The sequence below is a fragment of the Pongo abelii genome, chromosome X (genome assembly GCF_028885655.2).
Source record: "Pongo abelii isolate AG06213 chromosome X, NHGRI_mPonAbe1-v2.0_pri, whole genome shotgun sequence".
Taxonomy (NCBI): domain Eukaryota; kingdom Metazoa; phylum Chordata; class Mammalia; order Primates; family Hominidae; genus Pongo; species Pongo abelii.
The window spans coordinates 47378659-47404840 of NC_072008.2; the positions used below are offsets into that span (position 1 = coordinate 47378659).

General features: G+C 39.2%; 1 protein-coding gene across 3 annotated transcripts in view; it reads left to right on the top strand.

The window, feature by feature from the left end:
- The window catches only part of JADE3 (jade family PHD finger 3), a 152554-nt gene that overhangs the window by 101491 nt on the left and 24881 nt on the right, over positions 1 to 26182 (top strand). For all 3 annotated transcript variants that reach the window (XM_024240917.3, XM_009234781.4, XM_054544151.2), the window contains 3 exons: positions 13169 to 13359; positions 16329 to 16540; positions 22126 to 22293. In XM_024240917.3, the coding sequence (XP_024096685.1) occupies positions 13169 to 13359; positions 16329 to 16540; positions 22126 to 22293 (571 nt within the window). The remainder of the gene's footprint in view (positions 1 to 13168; positions 13360 to 16328; positions 16541 to 22125; positions 22294 to 26182) is intronic.

A 26182-nucleotide genomic window follows, 5' to 3' on the forward strand; every position in this document is an offset into this window, starting at 1 on the left:
TGAGGAATTGTCAAACTATTTTTTATAGCATCTGCAACATTTTACATTCCTGTCAGTAATGTGTGAAGGTTACATTTTCTCCACATCCTCACCAATACTTGTTATTGTCTGTCTTTTTGTTATAGCCTTTCTAGTGCGTATGAAGTGTATTTCACTGTGATTATGATTTGCATTTGTCTAATGGCTAATGATGTTGAACAGCTTTTCTCGATGTCCTTCTTAGCCATTTATATATCTTTTGAAGAGACCTTTTCTACTTTATCACACACAAAAAAGCCTTTATGAGGTCAGAAAACACAAGATTTATCTTTGTCTTCTATGAAATGCTGCTGTTCACACAGCCAGAATGAGTCGTCTCAGTTCACTTCTTTTAAGTCCCATCACATTCATTTGAGTATGTATGTCCTTGGCTGCTGAAAATCTGACCCTTTAATGAATAGGGCAACAAAGTTCCCTGACCATCAGTGTTCTAGAATGTCCCATTTTTTAATACTGCATCCATGCACACCTCCTATGTTGTCTTTGGAGAAATTATTCAGATCCTTAACTCAATTTTTTTAAACGGGCAGTCTTTTTATTGAGTCATAAGAGTTCTTTACATATTCTGGATACAAGTCTCTTATCATAAATACGATTTGCAAATATTTTCTCCCATTCTATTGATTCTCTTTTTACTTTCCTCATGGTGTCCTTTGAGGAACAACAGTTTTTAATTTTGGGCCAGATGCAGTGACTCATACCTGTAATCCCAACACTTTGAGAGGCTGAGGTGGGTGGGAGGATGGCTTGAAACCAGGATCTCAAGGCCATCCTAGGCAACATAGCAAGTCCTCATCTCTACAAAAAATAAAAAATTAGCCAGCCATAGTGGCGCATACCTATAGTCCCAGCTGTTCAAGAGACTTACATGGAAGGATTGCTTGAGCCCAGGAGTTTAAGGCTGCAGTGACCTATGATCACACCACTGCACTCCAGCCTGGGTGACAGAGTGAGACCCTCCCTCAAAAAAAAAAGTTTTTAATTTTGATGAAGTCCAGTTTATCTATTTTTTTTTTGGTTGCTTGTCCTTTTGATATTATATCCAAGAAATACCAAATATTACCTAAGCCAAGGTCTAGAAGTTTTACACTTATATTTTCTTCTAAGAATTTTATAGTTTGGCTATTACATTTAGATCTTTGATCCATTTGAGTTCATTTTTGTATCTGGCTTGAGGTATTAGGGGTCCAAGTTCATTTTTTTTTATGTGTGGATATCTAGTTGTCGCAACACCATTTGTTGGGTAGCTTCCTTTTTGAAAATGATGAACACTGTACCCCAAACCCACCTACCTTGGTTCCACGTATTCCTTATAAGTCAGGGTGCTATGAAAGAAAGCATAGTTATTGAATTAGCAAGAAATCCTAGTTTTATATTTTGAAATCTTAGTTCTTTTTTCAGAGACAGCATCTCGTTCTCTGTTGCCCAGCCTGGAATGCAGTGGCACAATCATAGCTCACTGTAATCTTGAACTCCTGGGCTCAAGCAATCCTCCTGCCTTAGCCTCCCCAATTAGTTGGGACTATAGGCACATGCCACTGTACCCAGTTATTTTTTATTATTTTTTTAGAGATGGGATCTTGCTATGTTGCCCAGGCTGGTCTCAAACTCCTGGCCTCAAGCAGTTATCCCATCTTGGCCTCCCAAAGTGCTGAGATTACAAACATGAGCCACCACACCCAGCCAGTTGTATTTTTTTTAATCTCCTGTTTCACAAATCTACCAAAGTGACTTAAAATTTTTTTATCAAGTTTGAGATGCTAATTTCTGTACTTTATGCTTCACTCTGTCCAAATATAAGGGAACTTTTTAAAAGTTAATGGAATAATGGAATTAAGTGATGAAAATTAAAAATATAAACTTCATTTCTCAACGTAAGCTCCATCAAGGTCAAGACACTTTTGTAAGCAGTGATACCAGCCATTTAGTTCTTCCCTAGAGAACTGAGTGTCCTGGGAATTTAACCATGTCAGTGCAGTCTTTTTTGCATTATTAACTGAAGGAAAATGGGTGCCCTTAAAGATTTTTTAAGATTAGGACACAAAAAGAAGTCAGAAGGAGGCAAAACAGGACTGTAAGGTGGATGCTTAATGACTTCCCATTGAAACTCTCACAAAATTACTCTTGTTTGATGAGAAGAATGAACTGGAGCATTGTTGTGAAAGCAAAAGACGTTCTGGTAAAGCTTTCTTGAGCAGTTTTCTGTAAAGCTTTGGCTGACTCTCTCAAAACACTCATAATAAGCAGATGTTATCATTCTTTGGCCCTCCAAAAAGTCAACAAGCAAAATGCCTTGAACATCCCCAAAAACTGTTGCCATGACCTTTACTCTTGACTGATCGGCTTTTGCTTTGACTGGGCCACTGCCGCCTCTTGGTAGCCATTGTTTTGAATGTGCTTTGTCTTCAGGATTGTACTCGTAAAGCCATGTTTCATTTCCTGTTATAATTCTTCAAAGAAATGCTTCAGGATCTTGATCCCACTTGTTTAAAATTTCCATTGAAAGCTCTGCACTTGTCTGTAGCTAATCTGGCTGTAACCAGTTTCAGCACCCATTGAGTGGAAGGTTTGCTTAACTTTAATTTTTCAGTCAGAATTGTGACTGAAGAACTGTGACTGTAAGCTGAACCAGTTGAGATGTCTGTGGTGTTGGCTGTTGTTTGTGCTGTTAATCATCAGTCCTCTTTAATTAGGGCATGAACAAGATGAATTTTTTCCTTGCAAATTGATGCAAGGTAAAAATGATGTGAATGTGGGCTTTATCTTCAACTTTGTCTCTTCCCTTCTTAAAACAAGCTATCCATTTGTAAACTGCTGATTTCTTTGGGGCATTGTCCCCATGAACTTTTTGTAAAACAGTGATTTCTCCTTTATTCTACCCAGATTTCACCATAAATTTGATGTTTGTTCTTGCTTCAGTTTTAGCCAAATTCCTATTGCTCTAATAGGGGCCCTTTTCAAACTGATGTCTTATCCTTCTTAGTGCCTGTAAAAGTTAGTATGAATTTATTTTTGTGTAAATTTTTGAAATCTACATACAGTTTTTTGTTTTCCATGAACTTTTTGAAGACCTCTTGTATGTTACTGTTTTCCCACCCTACCTGACAAAACAGCATTATGTTAATTTTTATTAGTTAATTTTATAACTTGTGTGTTAGTTTTCTTTTTGTGCGTTTTAAACAGTTTTTGAAATTAAAAGATAGCTTTATTCTCAAAAACCATAAATAAAAATGTTCTCTTCCAATGTAATTTCTAAGTTTAAATAAATGTAAGTGTTCTATAACAAACCCTTGCAATAATTATTTTTAGATTTAAAACTCTTATCTTCAGTGATTATGTATTACTATGTTAATAATTGTTGAATTGTAAAAATTATTTCCACCTTCCAAATTTTAAAAATTGTTAAGTCAGAGTGCATTGAAAGCATGATGGCATTCCTTAATTCTGCACTGAAGGTTTTTAATAAAGAATGTTATAGCAATTCACAATAACATATGGAAAGTATCAGAATGTAAAAACAAAAAATTATGAATATATTATTTTGGGCTTGCTACTTCATATTAGTTTTGGTAAAACTAAAACTCAATTGGTTAGTTTCTGCTGATGGAAATCTCACTTCTATGGAGAAAATATTACAAAATGTAAATCTGTTAGAGAAATTTAAGAATGAATCTGGCCGGGTGTGGTGGCTCATGCCTGTGATCCCAGCACTTTGGGAGGCCAAGGTGGGTAGATCGCTTGAGATCAGGAGTTCGAGACCAGCCTGGCCAACATGGTAAAACCCCATCTCTACCAAAAATACAAAAAAAGTAGCTGGGTGTGGTGGCTCATGCCTGTAATCCCAGCTACTCGGGAGGCTGAGGCATGAGAATCGCTTGAACCTGGGAAACAGAGGTTTCAGTGAGCCAAGATTGTGCCACTGCACTCCACCCTGAGTGACAGAGCAAGACTGTCTCAAAAAAAAAAAAAAAAGGAATTAATCTAATGTAATACAATAGTAAACTAAGTTAAAATGTACTTGAAAATATTTGGAAATAATTCTTATGTATTGGGATACGCCAGTTGTTATAGCGAACATCCTCAAAAGTCTCAGCATCTTTTTTTTTTTTGAGACAGGATCTCTGTCACTCGGGCTGGAGTGCAGTGGCATGATCATAGCTCACTGCAGCCTCGACCTCCCGGGCTCAAGAGATCCTCCTATCTCAGCCTCCTGAGTAGCTGGGACTACAGACGTGAGCCACTGCAGCCGACCAGTCTCAGCATCTTAATACAATGAAGTCTTTATTTTTTGCATGTTTCCATCCAATGTGGGTTTGAATGCGGATCCCTTCTGCCCCACACAGTTATTTAGGGACACAAGCTCTTTTTATGAATGGCACTTTTATTTACTACCCATTCTCATTTCTACTCTCTAACTTCTGAATCCAGTCAGCATGAAAAGAGTGGAGGGTCATACAGCTGGGATTTTTTTCTGGTGAGGGGAGCGGGGGTAGGCTTTGAAGTGACTTACCTACCTACATATCATTAGCCAGAACTCACTCCTATGGCCCACCTAACAGCAAAGGGGGCTGGAGAACGCAGTCTTGCTATGTGTGCAGGTGGAAATGGAAATAGGGTTTGGTGAACACCTAGCACTTCTCTGCTGCTCTTTGATAGTGGCATTACAAAGTCAAAGCTATGAGAGCACAGGAACCTTATTGGTTTTATTCATCACTGTAACCCTGTAGTTGATGCTATGATCTACACTGCACAGATTTCCATATAGTCTTAGGATCTTTCCACCTAGTGTCTCAGCAGGGTAGTCTGACTTCTTACAGGCAGTTCAGGACTCCAAGAGTGAATGTTTTAAGAGGTAAGAAGTGGAAAGTGCTCATTTCAAAGCCTAGGCTCAGAAACTGACACGGTATTACTTCCACTATATTTTATTAGAGCAGTTGCAGAGGGCTTCCAAATTGAAGGAAAGGAAAATAGGCCCCATTTCTCAATAAAAGGCATATCAAAGGATTTGTGGCCATCTTTGATCTACCACAGTCGTAATATTTTTAATGTTTGTTTTTTTTTGTTTTGTTTTTTGTTTTTTTGTTTTGTTTTTTTTTTAAGAGACAGGTCTTGCTATATTGCTCAGGCTAGATTCAAACTCCTGGGCTCAAGCTATCCTCCCGCCTCAGCCTCGTGATGAGCTGGAACTACAGGCACAAGCTACCATGCCTGTCTTGAGTTACTTGTTTTGTTGCCTATAGACAGATTAGTCAGCTAGAGAAACTTTACTAATAAGACTAAAGTACACTCTTGCTTTTTATTTATTAACTAATTTATAAGGTTATCAAAATGCTTTAGCATCTTATTTCCTAATGGACTTAGAGCAGTAATTTTGGATATATATATAAATTAATTGATTTGATCCTTGGGTGCTAGAATTACTCTACTCGTGCTATAGTAACTGAAAATGGATGAGGGAGAAATAAGAATAGATAGAGCACATCCTTTCAGAATCTTTGTTCTGGCTTTCAGATGAGGTTTTCCCATCTGTTTCACTGTCCTTTCTGCAGTTTCCCTGTTAGTTCAGTATAGTGTATATATGTGGTCATTGAGGGGAGGGGTACAGAGATTACAGAGCCATCTTGCACTGTAAATTATAGCTGCTTAGGTAAGTATTGACTACCAAAAGAAATTTTTCGAAAGTGAGTTCAACAAATAAAGATGGTGTTAACCCTATTTACATGTCTCTAGGTAAACTGAAGGATTTTGAGTCATTAACAGTGAGCTTCAGATATTTCTTTTTGGGTATTCATTTATATATTTTAATCAGTTTCTATTGCAGTAAGGTTCCAATGGAAGGAAAACAATGCTTCATTTTTTGTTGAAAGCAAACATACATTTTAAGTTGTATAATACACAATGATTAATGAAGTTTTACTGTGTGTGTGTGCATGTGTGTATGTTTTTAAAATTACGGATGAACTATTATACAAATAAAAACAATCAGAATACAAAAAAATTAACTGTGTAGTGTATGCTTATACACATGCATATATGTATATATAAATGGGATTATTCTATAACTTTCTTTTTTCACTTAACAATATATACTTCCGTATCGTTAATAAAACTGAAAGAGGAAATGATTGGATATAGATAGGTCCCTATTTCCCCTTGCAATGTAAACTCTGGACTTACTGGGCTATGGAGATCAGTACTTCCTTTACTAAACTCTAGACTCAAATATACAACTGCCAATTCAACAGTTCCACTTGGATGTCCAGTAGACATCTCAGACTAAAAACGTCCCAAACTGAACTACTGATCTTCCCAAACCAGTTCTATTTGTAGTTTTCTAGGTTTAGCTGATAGAAAAATCTATCCTTCTAGCTGTAACTCTGTCTTTTCAGTTTAAGCCAAAATTCTTAGTCATCTTTGATTCTTCATTGTCTTATATCCCATATTCAATATAACAGGATATCCCGTTAACTCTACTTTCAAAATATATCCATATTTCATATAGTAAGTCAAAAGAACAACCCCTAATGATAAATGGGAACACATGCCTGCCTCCCACTCCACTGCTGTATTTGGTCATCTAGGCCCCTCCCATCTCCCCTTACTCTCCTCACTCCATCTCCTTCTTCCCACACCTCCTTTTTCATCCCATTTTAGGCAGCAGCATTCTATCACTTTTACTTTCAATTATGAGAATTCAGTAAGGAACACAATGTACAGAGCACTTTCTTTTTTTTTCTTTTTTTTTTTTTTGAGACAGAGTCTCGCTCTGTCACCCAGGCTGGAGTGCAGTGGCACGATCTCGGCTCACTGCAAGCTCTGCCTCCCAGGTTCATGCCATTCTCCTGCCTCAGCCTCCCGAGTAGCTGGACTACAGGCACCCGCCACCACGCCCGGCTAATTTTTTGTATTTTTTAGTAGAGACGGGGTTTCACCGTGTTAGCCAGGATGGTCTCGATCTCCTGACCTCGTGATCCACCTGCCTCGGCCTCCCAAAGTGCTGAGATTACAGGTGTGAGCCACCGCGCCCGGCCCAGAGCACTTTCATACACATTTATCTTATTTAAAATTTAAAACAGTCCTTTTGCAGTTGTTCCAGTTACTATTGCTGATGATAATTTGCCCCCAAACTTAGCAACTTAGAGCAGCTATGTTATACCCATTGATTCTGTGGGTCAGGAAATCAGATAGGGCACAGTGGAGATGGCTTCTCTCTGCTCCATGATGTGTCTAGGGCCTCATCAAGGAAGACAAAGTTTGAGAGTGACCCAACAGCTGGGCACTGGAATCAACTGAAGGCTTATTCACTGCATATCTGTGTAACAGCCCATTCCTGGGCTTGGATAACATAGACTACACATGGCCTTTCCATTAGTTTGGCTTCCTCATAGCCTAACAACCTCAGCATAGTCAGATTTCTTACAGGCATCAGGCACAGGGCTCCAAGTGCATGGGTTCCTGCAAACCAGGAGGGAGCTACATTCCGTTTTATGACCCGGCCTTGCAGTTCTCATGGCATCACTTCTATTGATCAAAAACCATCACAAGCCCTCCCCTATTTAAGGGGAAGGGAGATAGACTTCACTACTTGATGAAGATGACAAAGTCACATTGCAGAAGAATGTGGGATTTGGAAAATACCATCTGTCGCAGGGGTTATTGTTGTCCTTTGTTTTGAGTCATGGAGGCTTGGAGAGAAGTGGTTATCCCAGGGTGGTAGGATGAACAAGGGTCATCTTGGGAAACGATTCCTAGAGTTGTTATTACAGTAACTACTATCTAGTTAGTTTTATTTGTGTGTTTAGAGATAGGGTCGCACTCTGTCACCCAGACTGGAGTGCAGTGGTGTAATCATAGCTCTCTACAGCCTCAAATTCCTGGGCTCAAGTGATCTTCCTGCCTCAGCCTCCTGAGTAGCTGGGACTACAGGAACATACCACCACACCCAACTCTATCTAGTCCATTTTTAAGGCATTTATTTCAAACCTTTACAAAACCTACGAGGTTTTGGTTTTATGCAGTTTCTGCAGTGTTCACAAATGATTCTAATCCACTTATTAGGAAATGTAGCATAGTCTGTACCTGCCAAATATTTAGATCAACTGAAGAGACACTGAGGGGTCTCTGTACATAAGACACTGGATGAGGCCATAGATCAGGTTAGAGTGACTGCAGTTACCTTTTTATTGCCTCCTTAGTTGGCACAGCAGTATCCACAAGGGCCAGAGGTAGTAGTGTTCCAGCCACTGGCCTCCCCTGGAGAGCAGGTGTGATTGTAGGTCCTTTCACCAAAGGCTAGTCATCTGGAAAGTTATTACAACATTCATTTACATGCAAGCATCCAAATTGAAAGTTGAGGTTACCTCATCCTAACAAAATTGCTCATGCCTCTAGGCTTGCGAGCTTTTGCTGATTTGGTCAATGGTCTAGTGACCATTTAAAGAGTGTGTCAGGCCAGGCGCGGTGGCTCATGCCTGTAATCCCACCACTTTGGGAGGCCGAGGCAGGTGGATCACCTGAGGTCAGGAGTTTGAGACCAGCCTGGCCAACATGGTGAAACCCCATCTCTGCTAAAAATACAAAAATTAGCCTGGCGTGGTGGCATGCGCCTGTAATCCCAGCTACTTGGGAGGCTGAGGCAAGAGAATCATTTCAACCCGGAATGCAGAGGTTGCAGTAAGCTGTGATCATGCCACTGTACTCTAGCCTGGGCAACAGAGTGAGACTTGGTCTCAAAAAAAAAAAAGGCGGGGGGGTCTATCCATAGTACATAGCCAAGAAAGAAAATTACCCATCCAGGGAGGATAATCCTGGGATTTCCTCTAGCTTTAGCCATGTTATATATACTCGAAGATATTGAAGCTGCATTTTAAAAATCCCAAACATATATTTTTCACTAATTCTCATAGCCCTTCCCCCTCTATCATTATAAATACAATAATTTCTCCTTGTGAGTTTATATTAACTTCATCTTTTACCCACGTATTTTCTTGTAGTTGGTGTTACTGTTTTAGTATGTAATTTATTGTCATGGTCTCGGTCCTTAGATGCAGACCTTTAGTTCAAGATACACGAGGAAAGATGAGTGAGATGACATTGCTGTCATTATCATTATTGTAAATTTTGCATCGAAGTATAATATCCACACAGAAAAGTACACAAAGCTGTACAGCTCAATGAATTTTCACAAATTAAATGCACTCATTTATCTGCCACCCAGATGGGGAAATAAAACATGGCTGGGCACGGTGGCTCATGCCTGTAATACCAGCACTTTGCAAGGCCAAGATGGGAGTATCACTTGAGCGCAGGAGTTCAAGACTAGCCTGGGCAACACAGTGAGACCCCATCTCTACAAAAGATTTTAAAACTAGCCATCGTGGTGGTGTGTACCTGTAGTTTCAGCTACTTAGGAGGCTGAGGTGGCAGGATCACTTGAGCCCAGGAGGTTGCGGCTGCAGGAGCTGTGGTCATGCCACTGAGAACTACCTAAAAAAAAAAAAAAAGAAAAAGAAAATATTACCAATACCCAAGAACCCTTCCTTCTCCCTGCCAGTAACTGACCTCCCTCACCCTAGGTAACAGTTTTGCCAGTTTTTGAGCTTCCTATGAATAGACTCCTACAGTATACAGTCATTTGAGGCTGGACTGTTTTGCTCATCAGTACGATTTTGCCATCCATCTATCCTGTTGCATGTAGTAATTCATTAATTTTCACTTCTGTGTCATGCGTTGTGTGAATATGCCACATTTTTTATTCTGCTCTTGATACATATTTGTGTTGTTTCCAGTTTTTACCTGCCCTAAAAATGCTGATATGAGCCTTTTTATTCGTCATTTGGTATGCATCTATGTACACTTTTGCTAAGTATGTACCTAGTGTGGGTTTGCTAGGTCGTGGGTATGTGTACGTTCAGCTATAATATCTGCTGCCAAAGTGGTTGTTCGAATTCACACTCCCACCGGCAGCATAAGAGATAATCTATTTGCTCCATTTCCTTACCAACATTTAGTATTTTCAATTTTTGGACAGTCTTTTTAAGTTTAATTATTCTGGTAGATAATAGTGATTGTAATTTCAGTTTGCATTTCCGTGATAACTAATGAGGTTGAGAACCTTTTAAAAGTTTATTTGCCATCTGGATAGCCTTACTTGTGAAGTATCTATTTAAGTTTTTTGCCTAGCTTTTAATTGGGTTGTCTTTTTCTAATTAATTTATAAGAGTTTATTATATATTGTAGATGTAAGTCCTTTGTTGTCCATGTGCAATTGCAAATATCTTCTCCTGTCCCATGGATTGCCTTTTTAGTCTCTTAATTGTCTCTTTTGATAACCAGAAGTTCTAGTTTCATTTTTCAGTCTCTTCCTTTATGGTTAATGGCTTTTGTGTCTTATTTAAAATATCTTTGCCTGCCCCAAGGTCATAAATATATTCTCCTCTGTTTTCTTCCAGAAGCTTAATGAGCATATTGGTATAGAAAAACATTTATAGCCTACCTTGTTCCGTGTAGAGTTTGAGGCAATTGAGATGAATAGTTAGCAAAATGGTCTTTCTTTTAGAAAAAGATAACTCTTGACAAAAAATTGGATATTCTCCCTTCTAGGCCATGCACTAAAGAAACATGACATATTTAATCTCATAGTCTCTGAAGAATTCATATGTCTGTCTTACCCTTTTTAGTTGGGTATGTTTCAGTTGGAAGCAGGCCTCTAACAGCAATTCCCAAAATTTTAGTTTCAATTAGTATTTGAGGTTTCTGCATTTTTCCTCAAATATTTGTTCCCTTTGGCTTTAAAAACTCCATATGGTAGAAAAATTAAAATGTGCAAATGTGTGTAGTTGTTATTAGCTTTATTCAGGTTCATTATTTGGAATCAGGCTTTTGGAAGAATGCTTAGGAGGCAGTATTCTCTACATTTATAGGGTGGACTATGCCTGTATATATTTTATGTTTATTCATTGGAATATGTTTATGTTTATAAATCCTTCCATATATGTGATGACTCTAGAGTAAAGAAACTGGCTCTAGAAGCCTTCCGGAGAAATGATTTTCATTATTTTATGATGACATATGTGTGTTTATTTCTTTTTTTAGATGGCCCACCTTGTTCTTTAAAATTGCCACAGAATAATAATACAGATTTTTCTCTTGGTTAAATTTTCTGAGGCCTCATACAGTATTTAAACCACCAATAATAACTTGTTGGCATGAAAAAAATTTATTTTTTTCTCTGGTTTCCTTGCCTTGAGCCCTTGGATGTCAGGAAGGGTGAGGGGAAATATCAGTCTGCTTGGGCTTAGATTTATGGTTGCTATTGTTTATGGTTGGGAAATGGATTGAGTGTGCATAGCTCCGTGGCCTTTTGGCTTTAACTCATTTGCGTAAATAGTGAAAATAATAAGGAATATAAAAACAATAACAATGACATTATCGAGCATCTATTTTTACTGTACACTAAGCTAAACACTTTATCTGTTTTTTTCTATATAATTGTTATAATAGTCCTACAAATTTGACATTTTTTTCCCTTCAACTTTTATTTTAAGTTCAGGGGTACATGTGCAGGATGTATAGGTTTGTTACATAAGTAAACGTGTGCCATGGTGGTTTGCTGCACAAATCATCCCATCACCAAGCTCTTAAACCTAGCATGCATTAGCTATTCTTCCTGATGCTCTCCCTCCCCTCACTGACAGGCCGCAGTGTGTGTTGTTCCCCCTACCATGTGTTCATGTGTTTTCATCATTCAGCTCCCACTTATAAGTGAGAACATGCAGGTTTTGGTTTTCTGTTCCTGCCTTAGTTTGCTGAGGATGATGGCTTCCAACTCCATCCATGTCCCTGCAAAGGCCATGATGTCATTTTTTTTATGGCTGCCTAGTATTCCATGGTGAATATGTACCACATTTTCTTTATCCAGTCTATCATTGATGGGCATTTAGGTTCATTCCATGTCTTTGCTAGATATTATTTTTATCATATTTAATGATTGTTATCCTTACATTTTAGCTAAGAAAACTGAACCTTATATAAAGTAAGTGGCCAGGCACAGTGGCTCACACCTGTAATCCCAGCACTTTGAGAGGCCAAGGTGGGCGGATCACGAGGTCAGGAGTTCGAGACCAGCCTGGCCAACATGGTGAAACCCCTTCTCTACTAAAAATACAAAAAATTAGCTGGGTGTGGTGGCACTTGCCTGTAATCCCAGCTACTGGGAGGCTGAGGCAGGAGAATCACTTGAACCCGGGAGGCGGAGGTTGCAGTGAGCCAAGACCATGCCACTGCACTCCACCCTGGGCAACAGAGCAAGACTCCATCTCAAAATAAATGAATAAACAAACAAAGTAATAGCCTGAGATCACCATGTAAGTGAGTGACAGAAAAAAACAAGCCTCTGTGAGACTAAAGCTTGTTTTCTTACCACCATCCAGTATTGTCTCCATGACAAAAAATTATTAATTTGGCTGAAATATATCTTTGGTATGGGATCTGGCTGTGCCTTTGTGCAGATATCGCCCCCTCCCAGGTTGGTTTCCTCTTCTAAATAAACTTGGTGGCCATTGTACCAAGAACACACTAATGTGACAACATTTTATTAGAATGAATGGGCCAGTCGTGGTGGCTCACGCCAGTAATCCCAACACTTTAGGAGGCCAAGTTAGAAGGATTGCTTAAGGCCAGGAATTCAAGACCAGCCTGGACAACATAGTGAGACCCCATCTCTTACCCAAAAAATAATTTTTTAAACGTTAGCCAGGCATGGTGGCATGTGCCTGTAGTGTCAGCTACTTGAGAAGCTGAGGCAGGAGGATCACTGGAGCCCAGGAGTTCAAGACTATGGTAAGCTATGACCTCGCCACTGCATTCCAGCCTGGGTGGTTGAGCAAGAGCTTATCTCTAAAAAGTGTTTTAAAAATTAGAATGGTGGGAACCAGGATCCATGAGGGTGAATAAAGAATATTGTAGGCAGTCAGTGAGTTAACAGCACATGACAAAACTAAATTTGTAAAACCATTTGCTTTCTAGAAAGGAATCTGCCATACCTCCCAGAGGGCATTTAGCCATCCATTCAGTGCCTGAAATCTGTCATTTGTTGATTGTTATCATTGCCTTCCTATTGCTTTTCTAGGATTATAGCTGAGAAGGTAAAGGACGTTCTGTTTATCCGACCCCGGAAGTATATTCACTGCTCCAGCCCAGACACCACAGAGCCTGGCTACATCAACATCATGGAGTTGGCAGCATCTGTTTGCCGCTATGACCTAGATGACATGGACATCTTCTGGCTTCAGGAACTCAATGAAGACCTTGCAGAAATGGGTAAGTTCTTTTCTCACAAGTAAGTTGTGACTTAATTCATGTTTTTTTTTTTTAAGTTATCAGAACCCTTTAGCTTGTTTTTATTTTTGTTGCCTCCTTTCTTTTCTGTCCTTTTCATTTATTTTTCTCATTGATTTTATCTTATTTCAGTGAGATATTTCTTCAAATGCATACATAGAAATAGAGCAATAACATTTAAATATGACCTTTTCTTTCCTCATTCATAGTTAATGGCACAGATCAAGGATAGCATGTAGGTTTCATGAAGTTGTTTCCCAATTCAGAAAGTTTGAGAATGGCCATAGCTGATTGGCCATAGCTGATTGGACTTCTGGTTGAGAATTCTGAGGCAGGTTCCTGGCCTGAAAAGCAGTGTGATCAGTGAGCAGGGCCAGAGGTAGAGGCCCTCTGGCAGAGGGTTGGAGAGAATCTCCAACTTCAGCATTGAGCCAGCACCACTGCAACTGACAGATTGCTGTGACAGTACCCCTTAGTGCAGGACTTGCTACCTGGAAGAAAAGTTGCAGGCCTAGGGCAAAACATTCACAAAGCAGTTCTTAGCTACTTCCATGGAGTTCTAGAGTTGTCATACAATTTTCAAAAGATAAAATGAAACAAAAGCAAATAAATGTATGTTTACATATGGAAGTAAACATAATTAATAATTTTAAAGTAAATGTGTGCCATACAATACCATACCAACAATACTGAGAAATGCTAGGCTGAAAGATAACTCGTTTTATACTTACACACAGTTCTTGTTTGTCTGTTTTCAGTCTAAGCAGTGTTCACGTCCAAGTTTTCCTGTAGAACTGTGGGTAGTTTTTAAGTTTCCGTATAAGATATGGTGAAGGATACATTTGATCTCATTTTTGTTTGAATCACATTTTATTTCATTTTTGTTTGAATCACATTTGTTCATTGTTAGTATAAGGATCAGTGGTTTTTCTTTTCTTCCCGCCCTCCCTTTTTCCTTTCTTTCTTTTGAGGCTAGTATCTGAATGCACATGAATAAAAAACTAAAATTATATTAAAGCAGTTTGGTATGGGAATGATAATTACTCTGCCAGTAACCAATCCTTATTCCTTGATTTTTAAAGCTTTTTGTTTTATGTCTTTTCTTGCTCTGCCCCCTAAGAGGAGAGGGGAGTGGTAAATTTAGGGTGGCAACCACAAAGAGAAGGGAATGAAAGACTGACAGAGAAGTAAAATCAGAATATGAGGACATAATCAAATGGATTCATGGCTCAATGTGCGCTTGGGTTCATAATGCATATAATATCCATAGATATCACAATCATTACAAGACTGCCTTTGGCATGAAACTACCTTATTATGAGGTTCCTTTGGTATTTTGTAATTAATTCTCCTTGGGTGAGTTTTTTAAATAAACTTTTTATTTTGGAATAGTTTGATTTACAGAAAAGTTGCAGTTAGTACAGGGGGTTCTCGTATACACCTCACAATTTCAGTTCCCCTAATGTTAACATCTTACTTTACCATGGTACATATGTCAAAACTACAAAACCAACACTGGTACATTACTGTTAACTTCAGACTTTATTGGGATTTCAAGGGTTTTTTTTCCACTTACAACCTTTTTCTGTTTCAGGATCCCATCCAGTATACCACATTGCATTTAAGCTTGGAAGAATTTTAAAAGAGGATTGCAGTATCTCAAGCTTTTCTTTAGGGTGAATGATATTGCAGTGAGGTGTCTAAGAGCTTAAAGTAAACTTTTTAAAAACAATATTAAGCGTATTATGAATTAAGAACTTTTTAAGTTGAGTACTGACTACATATTAAGCACCATACTAAGCAATGTACCAACATTACTTCATCTCAGCTTCACAACAAATCAGTGGGTTTCTTATTATTATACTAATTTCATAGATAAGAACACTAAGCCCTAAAGAGGATAAATAACGTGTCAAAGTTTACATAGCTAATATGAGGTAAGGTTGGAATTTTAATCCAAGTTTTCTTGTAACCAGACACTATATTCCTTTACTCCAAAAAAAAATGTGTAACTTGTCTTGGCTGGAAAAATGAAACATAAGGCCTGGGCAGTTTTTGGTTTCATAAGTAGCCACACCTTAAAATGGTAGTTTATGTGGAATTCTAAAGTTTCTTAAGACATCTTATATTACAAATGAAGTGGAATACTTGGGTACATTTGTTTTGGATCATCTTGAGGATTATTCCTGAGTTTACAAGTTGTTAGAATACATACGTAAGTGCTGTCACAAAATTTGATTAATAAATGTGGAAGGCTAAGATAAAATAAAGTTATAGCTGGGAAAAGGAATCAGGAAGCAAAGAAGGTAATTCCAGAATTGAAGTTAGACCTTTGTGAATATTAATAGGTTTATATGTTATTATAGTTTGCCATTGAAAAATATTATTAGATTTTTTAAAAGTCGTATTTGAAAAACAAAATATTTTATATGTGTAATCACCTACACATAGGACCTAGAATTTTCTTTTATGGGCTTCATACATTTTCATATGAAAATTTCCTTGTATAATCATTAGATATGCTCATTGAAGCTAACTTGCTAAGAATGAATTATTATATCCAAATAGTTATGTGATTTTAATTACTATGCTACAAATTATCATGTCCAGAATTATAAAGCTTGGTGAAAGTCCTCCTACAGTGAGAATAAGAGAAAATAGAGATTTAAGAGGAGACTGGCAAGGATTTGGACAAGAAATCGAAAGGGTCAGTAATATATCTTCTAAGGAACATGGTGAAATGTACATCTTCTTTCATGTGTCAAACACTAATATATGATTTTGCTAGAGTAGCACTAGCAAAAGATTTTTTGAAATCTGGTTGTTTTAGAGCAGGAAAGAGATGTTTTTATCCTTTAGAATCCTACCCACTCCTGCACTGGGCTCACAGTAGGTGATTTGGGAATGACAGCTGACTGATGGGTTGATTGATTGTTTGTATTTCTGTGCAGGTTGTGGGCCAGTTGATGAGAATCTTATGGAAAAGACAGTAGAAGTCCTGGAACGCCATTGCCATGAAAATATGAACCATGCTATTGAGACAGAGGAAGGGCTAGGCATAGAGTATGATGAAGATGTGATCTGTGATGTGTGCCGGTCTCCAGACAGTGAAGAAGGGAATGATATGGTGTTCTGTGATAAGTGTAACGTCTGTGTGCATCAGGTTAGTGAGAGTGGAGACCGTCATCTCCCTACGGTCAGCCTTTCTGAAGCTCAGTGATGATCTCCAGCACCCATATCTGGGTAGCAGCTTGCATTTAAGGGTGAAAAATAAAGATTTGGCCTGGTTGTTCTTCAGTATTTCCTCTAGAAACAATGCTTCTTATGACCTGCAAGATGACTTGCTGACTAACTTTACCCCATGGGGCTAAACCCAGGTCTTTATTGTGTCACTTTATGCCCAGACCATTGGGATTGCCTTGTTCAGCTTGCCCCTAGGCCCCTGCCCCAGGGGGATCTCATTGCTGCCTGTCTGAGGTCTCTCCTCTTCCTTCAAATCTCCATGGCCTCATGAGGTTACACCCATGGTCAATAACCTTGGTGAGTTTACACTTCCTACAAATAGAAGTCCAGACTCCTTATCCTGGCACTTGTAACCCTCCCCCATCCCCTAAACATGCCACTCCTGAGAATGTCCACCCCACTTTTAAAGATCACAGAATTTTAGGACTGCAAAAGACTGTCTAACTCCTCAATTTTACACAAATACCAGGAGAGGTGAAGTGACTTTACCCAAGCTGGTTATTTGTCATTCTGTCTACTACTATACTGCCTTTTTAATTAATAATGATGATTATGATATCAACCCTCCTTTCAGCTCTTTCCATTTTTTCCCCCACAAGCACTGTGCTCCAACAAAATAAGGTTACTCAAGGTGCAGTGATGAATATTCCTGACACTGTCCTATCTCCCATGTTTCAGCCACACTCCAATTTGTAAATGCCTCCTCCTACCTCCCAGCTATCAAAAATCTACATATTTTTCAAGGTCTAGTTCAAATCCTTTCTTGAACTCCCTTACCCTAAGTGATTTTTCATTCTTCTGAACCTGTTGTATATTTCATTCATTTTGTTAATTTGTCTAGCAAATAGGTACAGTACTCCATGGGCCAGGATTGTGCTGCATGCTGAGGACACAGTCAGTGATGAAGAGGCAGACATGGTCTCTGCCCCCAGGGAGATCATAGTCTGGTGAAAGAAATATAAGGAAACTGCCAATTTAGCATCATATGCCAAGTGTTTTTATAGATATAAGTCCAGCTGCTGTGGAAATGCATCTGTGAGAAATGAGGGTCAGGGACAACTTCCAGGAGGTAGCATCCAAGCTAAATCTTAATGTCCAAAAGGAGATGTCAAGTAAACCAGCAATGTGTGTTCAGGCAGAGAGGAGAAATGTTCAGACAGGGTAGTGAAAGCAGGCAAAATATGTCAGAGGCAACTGAAGGCTTCAGAAACTGTAAAGTGGCAGAGTAGAGTAGGGAAGGCATGGAGAGTGAGGGTAGAGAGGGATACAAGAGACGTGTGTAAAGGACCGTCTGACAAACTAAGGAACTTCAGTTCTGTCCTGTCAACCCTGGAGGATATGATTTGTATTTTAGAAAGATCATTCTGGCTACAAAATGACTAAAGTAATTAGAATAGATAACATAGCAGATAGAAACCAGGGCTTAAGATTATTTTAATTCCCTGGGCCTCCTAACCTAACTACCCTGTATGTAAAAGGCACTCAGAATTATTCTGTGACCAGTTGGGTCTTTTTCTTCATTTACCTTTAACAAAGTGAATTTTGAAAATTTGTCTTCACTTTACCAATTATTGGCATTTATATCAGACTTTAAGTGAGAGCAGAAAATCTTTACCATTTAACTATGAACTTAAGTATTGTATTTCACGATACAAGCTCACAGTCCCTTCTCTGCAATTCCAAAATTACAAAGTTCTGAAAACCGCATGTTTTTGCTGAAGTTTCACACCAGAACTGATTTGAGGACAATACCAGAACCCACCCGGTATGAGGCCATTTGTAGTCCTTATCCATTTTATGTAAATACACATATATTTTGTTAGAGAACTATTAATGTGTTTGGTTATATGGTATTGCCCCTGGTCCCACTGGGGGCTTAGGTCGTATACTATATATATATGTGTGTGTGTATGTATATATATATATATATATATATATATATATATATATATATATATATATATATATATACTTTCCTAAGATCTGAGCAATTCTGAATTTCCTAATTTTTCTTACCCTAGAGGTTTCAGATAAATGATTGTAGATCGGTAGTAGGCTTAAAAGGAATAGCATAAAAGTCATCTGTATATATTTCCTATGTTTGTCCTTTACAGTTGGGACAAAATAGTAAGTATTCTCAGGTTCTTTAATAAAATCAAATGTAGCATAATTATCTCCAATGCTGTTTGTCTTAAAAACGATTCCGGTAATGACTATAAATGATACCCCTTTCTCACATAGAAAGAGATGAGATGACAATAACTGACCAGACCTTGCAGAATGTAAACTGGTATGTATTAAAGCTGGGACATTGGTACCCTATAAAGTTTCACATAAGAGATTCTTCCAAAGTGAGTATATATTCTTGGATTCTAAAGAGATACTTAGCTTAGAGCTCCCTCTGTTGGCTGAAAAGTCACTTAAAATGCTTTGGAAGATTTGGTTTACTCCCTAACAGAATGGGGACATGTTGACATCTGAATGTATTAAACATGATTTTTCTTCTTTACTGACACCATATTACATTTCAGTGTTTGTTCCTCAGTGACAAAAAATACACTTTGGTCAGTACATTAGAAGAGATGTGTACATAAGTAGCCTTTAGATTTTAACAATGAATTTAACATTTTTTCTTTAAAAAATGTGAAAGTTGGGCCGGGCACAGTGGCTCACGCCTGTAATCCCAGCATTTTGGGAGGCCGAGGCGGGTGGATCACGAGGTCAGGAGTTCGTTACCAGCCTGGCCAATATGGTGAAACCCCGTCTCTATTAAAAATACAAAAATTAGCTGGGTGTGGTGGTGCGCACCTGTAGTCCCAGCTGCTCAGGAAGCTGAGGCAGGAGAATTGCTTGAACCCAGGAGGTGGACATTGCAGTGAGCCAAGATTGTGCCACTGCACTCCAGCCTGGGCGACAGAGTGAGACTCCATCTCAAAAAAAAAAAATGTGAAAGTTAGGGCCATTCCAAGTCCTTTTACATGTATCTATGATCTTATGACTGTGAGTAAGTCCACAAAAGGGCTCAGTAAATGATGTTCTGCCCAATAGACTGGCCAGGAGCTAAAGGATATTCCAAGAGCCGGCCACTGACCTGACCTCTCTTCTGCCAGTCTGAAAGAGACTCTATTTTAGGGAGGAAGCTTGCTTTCATTTCCTAGCAAACATTCTGGGCCTCAGACAAAGAGCTTTGAAGGTTAGAAACCTTATAAAATGATGCCTTGCTGTTGTGAGAGGAGCCTACCTAGAGTCTAGCTTCAGTTCTTGAGCTAAATACATTTGTTTTATCCAACCACCTACTCAAGCTCAGCATAGGGGGCATTCCAGGTAAATTGATGATAACAGCTCTACCTCTAGTGACCTTAAAATCTCATTGAGTTCTGTAGGCCAGGGTTAATTAAAAGAAAAAAAATACTAAAAATCTCACTGAGGAGAGGAAACACAACAGCAAATGTAGAGAAAAAGAATACATGATGCTGGCCGGGTGCTGTGACTCACACCTGTAATTCCAGCACTTTGGGAGGCCAAAGTGTGGATCACTTGAGCCCAGGATTTTGAGAGTAGCCTGGGCAGTGTGGCAAAACCCCGTCTCTACAAAAATTAGCTGGGCGGAGTGGCACATGCCTGTGCTCCTAGCTACTCGGGAGGCTAAGGTAGGACGATTGCTTGAGCCCAGGAGGTTGAGGCTGCAGTGAGCCAAGATCATTCCACGGCATTCCAGCCTGGGTGACAGAGCAAGACCCTGTCTCAAAAAAAAATAATAAAATTAAAGAACACATGATGCTGACTATGTACTTGGTGAGGGAAATTGCATGGAGTGGAGGATAGGAGTCAGGCATTGAGACAAACGCAAGGGGCTACAGTGACCTGAGCAGGGTTTTTGGAGGGCCCTGGAGTTTGAACCGGGTCTGGAAGGGTGAGAAAGGTCCAACTATGCAAACAACAGTTGACCATTTGGAGCAGGGAAACTGCTTAGATACATGGATGTGAAAATGAGAATGACCAGTTATGGAGAAAACCAGGAGGCCTGCCTGTCCAAGTCAGAAGCCCTGTGTTTGGGTATAGTGGGGCATGAGATCAGATAGTGAAGTACAAGGAGCAACAGGCTTTAGATAAGGAACCGGCAAACTTTTTCTTTAAGGATCCGCTGTAAATATTTCAGTCTTTATAGGCCACATACAGTCTCTGTTACATGTTCTTCTTCTTCTCTTTACAACCCTTTAAAAATGTGAAAACCATTCTTAGCTTGTTGGCTTTATAAAACAGACCTTGGAAAATAGCCAACCCCTAGTTTGGATAGTGGGGGGCAGGTAAGAGTAGAAGGAATATCTAAAGGGCTTGCCACTGTACGATGGTATGAATTCTTTTAGTGAGGAGAATCTGGCAGTCAAGTAGAGGAAGGGTTGAAGGTGTGCAGGGGGAAAAAGAAAATGTGGAAATTAATCAGTCTAGGCATGGCATAATGAGAACTTGGATAGAGCAAGTGGTGAGGATGGAGAGGAAGGTCAGAGTCTTGGGGCCACTGTAGGGAGAATAGCAAGCACCAGGTCAGCAGATGAAAGAAAATGAGTAATAAAAGTCTAGGAATTTGGATCTGGAAGATAGGAAGTATGGTGGTGACATGGACAGAAGGAGCTTGGAAAAGGACCAGGTTGTGGGGGGACCGATATTATGGTAACTGTTATAACTTGAATCTGAGTTGAGGGTGAATCTCCTGAGGCAGACAGAAATTTTGAAGCTGCCATATGGAATCAGTTAGTCTCTAATAGAGTAGAGCAGTAAGGAGGAAATGATGGGCAAAATTGGGGATAGCAAAAAGGGAGTCTAGAATGTTTCCCAAACTAATCTCCAGTTTCTCACAGTAATTATTTATTTTTCCAACTTCATTCCATAAAGGATTTGAAGCACCTTCCAGAACTCATTATGAATTATTGTGATTAGTGTAATATTCTATTCAAGATTCATTCACAAGTGCCTGTTTCTTCAACCCAAGCAAGCAATTGCTACGATTTACTGAGTACTTTTTATGCACCAGGTGTTAATAGGCTTTTTATAAACGTCAGTTCGTTTGCTCCTCAGAAGTTTCATTCTCTTTATTTTCTAAAACTTTTTTCTTGATCACAACAGTGTATGACTTTTAGGAAATGTTCAATAAGTGTTTGACTAATTATAATACATAGTCGTTGAAGAAGCTTTAGAAAACACACCAAAAAATGCTGTAATCACAACACTCAGATAACAGTTGGGTTAACGGTTGGCTGTATCTCCTCATCTTGTTCTATCATCCTTAAAGTCAGTTCTCATGGACAGACATGCTGATCTTAGGAGAGATGCTGGAAGTTGCTTTTTTGAGTATTTTTAAATCACTCGATACTGGATATAAGCTTGTTCGGCTTTATTTGCCTTTCTCCCAAAAGCAGAGGATACTCTGTGACTGTGTATCAGAACAGATACCAACCCTGGTGAGAAGGTGCTGACCATTCTCCCCTCTCCTCCTCATACCTCCAGGCCTGCTATGGCATCCTCAAGGTCCCAGAAGGCAGCTGGCTGTGTCGCTCCTGTGTCCTGGGCATTTATCCGCAATGTGTGTTATGTCCAAAGAAAGGTGGAGCCCTGAAGACCACCAAGACAGGGACTAAATGGGCTCATGTCAGCTGTGCCCTGTGGATCCCAGAGGTAAGAATTCATCCAGGCCCGTGAGACCATTTGCTCCAGGGTGTCCCTGTTCCCCACAACATTCAGACTGACTCAGGCTTAGTATGGAAATGCTTCATGCTTGCCCATGTTTCTGAAGTAATAGTACTTCCACTTGAGCTACCTCAGATCCTTCTTGGATGCGCACTTGCATGTAAGCCCATGCTGATTAATATATAGGTGGTATTCCCAGTGGTATTTGGGATAATACCCAAATATATACACGATGTTTGGGTATATCATGTATAAATTGATAAATTTGTATGAGAGGAGAGACACAAAAGACCAGGGTGTGAGCAGCAGAATTTTTTAAGGTAAAACTTATATTTAGATGCCAAATTTTAAGTGTAGAGTTTTGTGATATTTTACACATGTATGTATCTGTAACCACAACTCAGACCAAGACGTGAAATACCCTAAAAATAGACATAAGGCACCCCAGAAAGATCCTCTATACCCACTTTCCAGTCTCTATCCCCCAAGAATAACCACCGTTTTTGTCTTGATCATGATAGATTAATTTTGTCTGGTTTTAAACTTCATACAGTATGTATTCTTTTCGGTCTGGCTAACACTCCATGTTGTGGTGTGTATCAATAGTTTATTCCTTTCTATTGCTAATATTCCATTGTATGGATATACTCTGATTTATTCATTTTCTTTTGATGGGCATTTGGGTTGTTTACAGGTTTAGGCTATTACAAATAAAGTGAGCAATAACTCTTTGTCTACTGTGATAGATGCCCTTTACTTTTTAATTTTTATTTATTTTATTTTATTTCATTTTTGAGACAGTCTCGCTCTGTCACCCAGGCTGGAGTGCAGTGGCGCTATCTCGGCTCACTGCAAACTTTGCCTCTCAGGTTCACGCCATTCTTCTGCCTCAGCCTGCCGAGTAGCTGGGACTACAGGTGCCCGCCACCAAGCCTGGCTTTTTTTTTTTTTTTTTTTTTTAGTAGAGGCGGGGTTTCACCGTGTTAGCCAGCATGGTCTCGATCTCCTGACCTCACATGATCCACCCGTCTAGGCCTCCCAAAGTGCTGGGATTACAGGTGTGAACCATTGTGCCCGGCCGATGCCCTTTACTTTTTGAAGCTCTTTTCAGGGCTTACACTCAACATCTGCCAAAGACCTTCTTTACTCAAAATTCAGTTTTTTCTCATTATCTAGCCTGGTCCTTCAGTTGCTGGTATTTCCTGAGTGGCTACATGTACACTAACTTAATTAAAATGGGGCTTCAAGATATTTCTTCTTATGGCTGCCTTTTTTTTTTTCTTTAGCTGTGTGGATATCCCACTCATGCCCTCTCTCCCCAGCCACTATCCAAGCCAGCAAAATTTGTTAGGTAGTTTAACTGCATGACAAGAGAGACTGCAGAATCTAGTTAATGGGGAGCTGACATTATATCAGTAACTCATTCTCCTTTAAGATTTTCCTGTTTTTAATCTTGTTAATATTGGTTCCAGGGGAGTTACTGTCTAATAAAGAAGCTCACAGAGTTACACTAAAAGTCCCATATATATACTTTTAAAGTATTCCTATGGCTATAGACATCACTATTTTTTAAAAATATTTGAATAGTAGTTTCTTTTTCTCACTAAGAACATCTAGACCTAAAATAAACTCAGGTTTCTGGCTTGAGAATGACTGTTTTCCAACAGCAAATCCCCCAGCTAATAGAGTAGGCTCTCTCAGCATATAAAAGTCCAGAACATGACTCAGGAAGAGCTCTTTAAAAACAAAATAAGTTTTCTCAGTTATTGACATTCTCTTATGGTTTCTAGTTCTTGGTTTCCAGTGCCTTCTGGACTATTCAAGATCTGTTAGTTTCCTGATGTGGGCAGAACCAGTACTAGTTTGGCATCCTTATTTGACAGTTCTTCACCTTTTAAAGCTGTATCTCTCTTAGAAACTCATGTATATATTTGGCGAGGTGGGGGGAATGAAAATACTTTCTACCAGCAGTTGCTTGACCCCTTATTTTCACATGGAAAAGAATATTTCCATCTTTTTTAAACATCCCTTTCTGCTGGGTGTGGTGACTCACGCCTATAATCCCAGCACTTTGGGAGGTCGAGGCAGGCAGATCACTTGAGTCCAGCAGTTTGAGACCAGCCTGGGCAACATGGCAAAACCCCATCTCTATTACAAATACAAAAAATTAGCCAGGTGTTCTGGTGCATGCCTGTAGTCCCAGATATTCAGGGGGCTGAGGCGGCAGGATCACTTGAGCCTGGGAGGTCGAGGCTGCAGTGAGCCCTGATCCTGCCACTGCACTGTAGCCTGGGTGACAGAGTGAGACCCTGATTCAAAAAGGAAAACAGAAAAAGCATCCCTTTCTTTTCAGCACTCTCCCAAAGACTAATTTCACTTTGAAGCTACTTTGGCTGAGGGAGTAGGGTAAACTCATGATAGTTATGTGGTTTTAAAGACTTTTGTTTTAAAATGTCATCCTCATCCTTTCTACTTACATTCTGCAGTCTCTTCATTACACAGATGTGCTGTTTTCCAACAATATCATGGTTCCTTTGTAAACCAAATGGAAAGACTTGTCACTGCCTCTGTTTTTTATCCTTAGTTGATTAAATGAAACAACAAGGCATGTAGCATCGTCTCTTAACATAATAGATACTCGATTTAGTTACTTTCAGTAGCTTTCTTTGGTTCCTAAGTAAAAGTGTCCATTAAGGTAACCTTGGCTGGGCACAGTGGCTCATGCCTGTAATCCCAGTACTTTGGGAGGCCAAGGCAGGAGGATCACTTGAGGCCAGGAGTTCAAGACCAGCCTGGGGTAACATAGCAAGACCTCGTCTCTACAAAAAAAAATAATAATTTTTAATTTTGTGGGTACATATTAGGTGTATATATTTATGGGATGCATGAGATTTTGATACAGGCATGTAATGCCTAATAATGACATCATGAAACATGGAGTATTCATCCCCTCAAGCATCTATCCTTTTTGTGTTACAAACAATCCAGTTATGTTCTTGTAGTTATTTTTATATGTACAGTTAAGTTATTTTGACTATAGTCACCCTGTTGTGCTATCAAATAGTAGGTCTTATTCATTCTTTCTGACTATCCTTTTTGTACCCATTAATTATCGCCACCCTCCCCCCGCCCTGTTCCCCCTACTACCCTTCCCACCCTCTGGTAACCATCTTTCTACAGTCTATCTCCTTGAGTTCAGTTGTTTTTATTTTTAGATCCCACAAATAAATGAGAACATGCAATGTGTGTCTTTCTGTCCCTGGCTTATTTCACTTGACGTAATGACCTCCAGTTTTGTCCACATTGTTGGAAATGACAGGATTTCGTTCTTTTATATGGCTGAATAGTACTCCATTGTGTATATGTACCACATTTTCTTTATCCATTCATCTGTTGATGGACACTTACCTTATTTCCAAATCTTGACTATCGTGAACATTGCTGCAAAAAATATGGGAGTGCAGATACCTCTTTGATATATGGATTTCCTTTCTTTTGGGTATATACCCAACAGTGGGATTGCTGGATAATATGGTAGCTCTGTTTTTTTGTGTTTTTTTTTAGAATCCTCCAAACTGTTCTCCCTAGTGGTTGTAGTAATTTACATTCCCACCAACAGTGTATGAGCATTTCCTTTTCTCCACAGTGTGTGAGGGTTCCCTTTTCTTCACTCCTCACCAGCATTTGTTATTGCCTGTCAGTTAGATAAAAGCCAAAAATAATTTTTTTTTAATTAGCCAGGTGTGGTAGAGGCTGTGGTGGGAGGATCACTTGAACCCAGCAGTCCAAGGCTGTAGTAAGCCATGATTGCACCACTGAACTCTAGCCTGAGTGACAGAGGGAGACCTTGTCTCTAAAAAAAAAAAAAAAGAAAGAA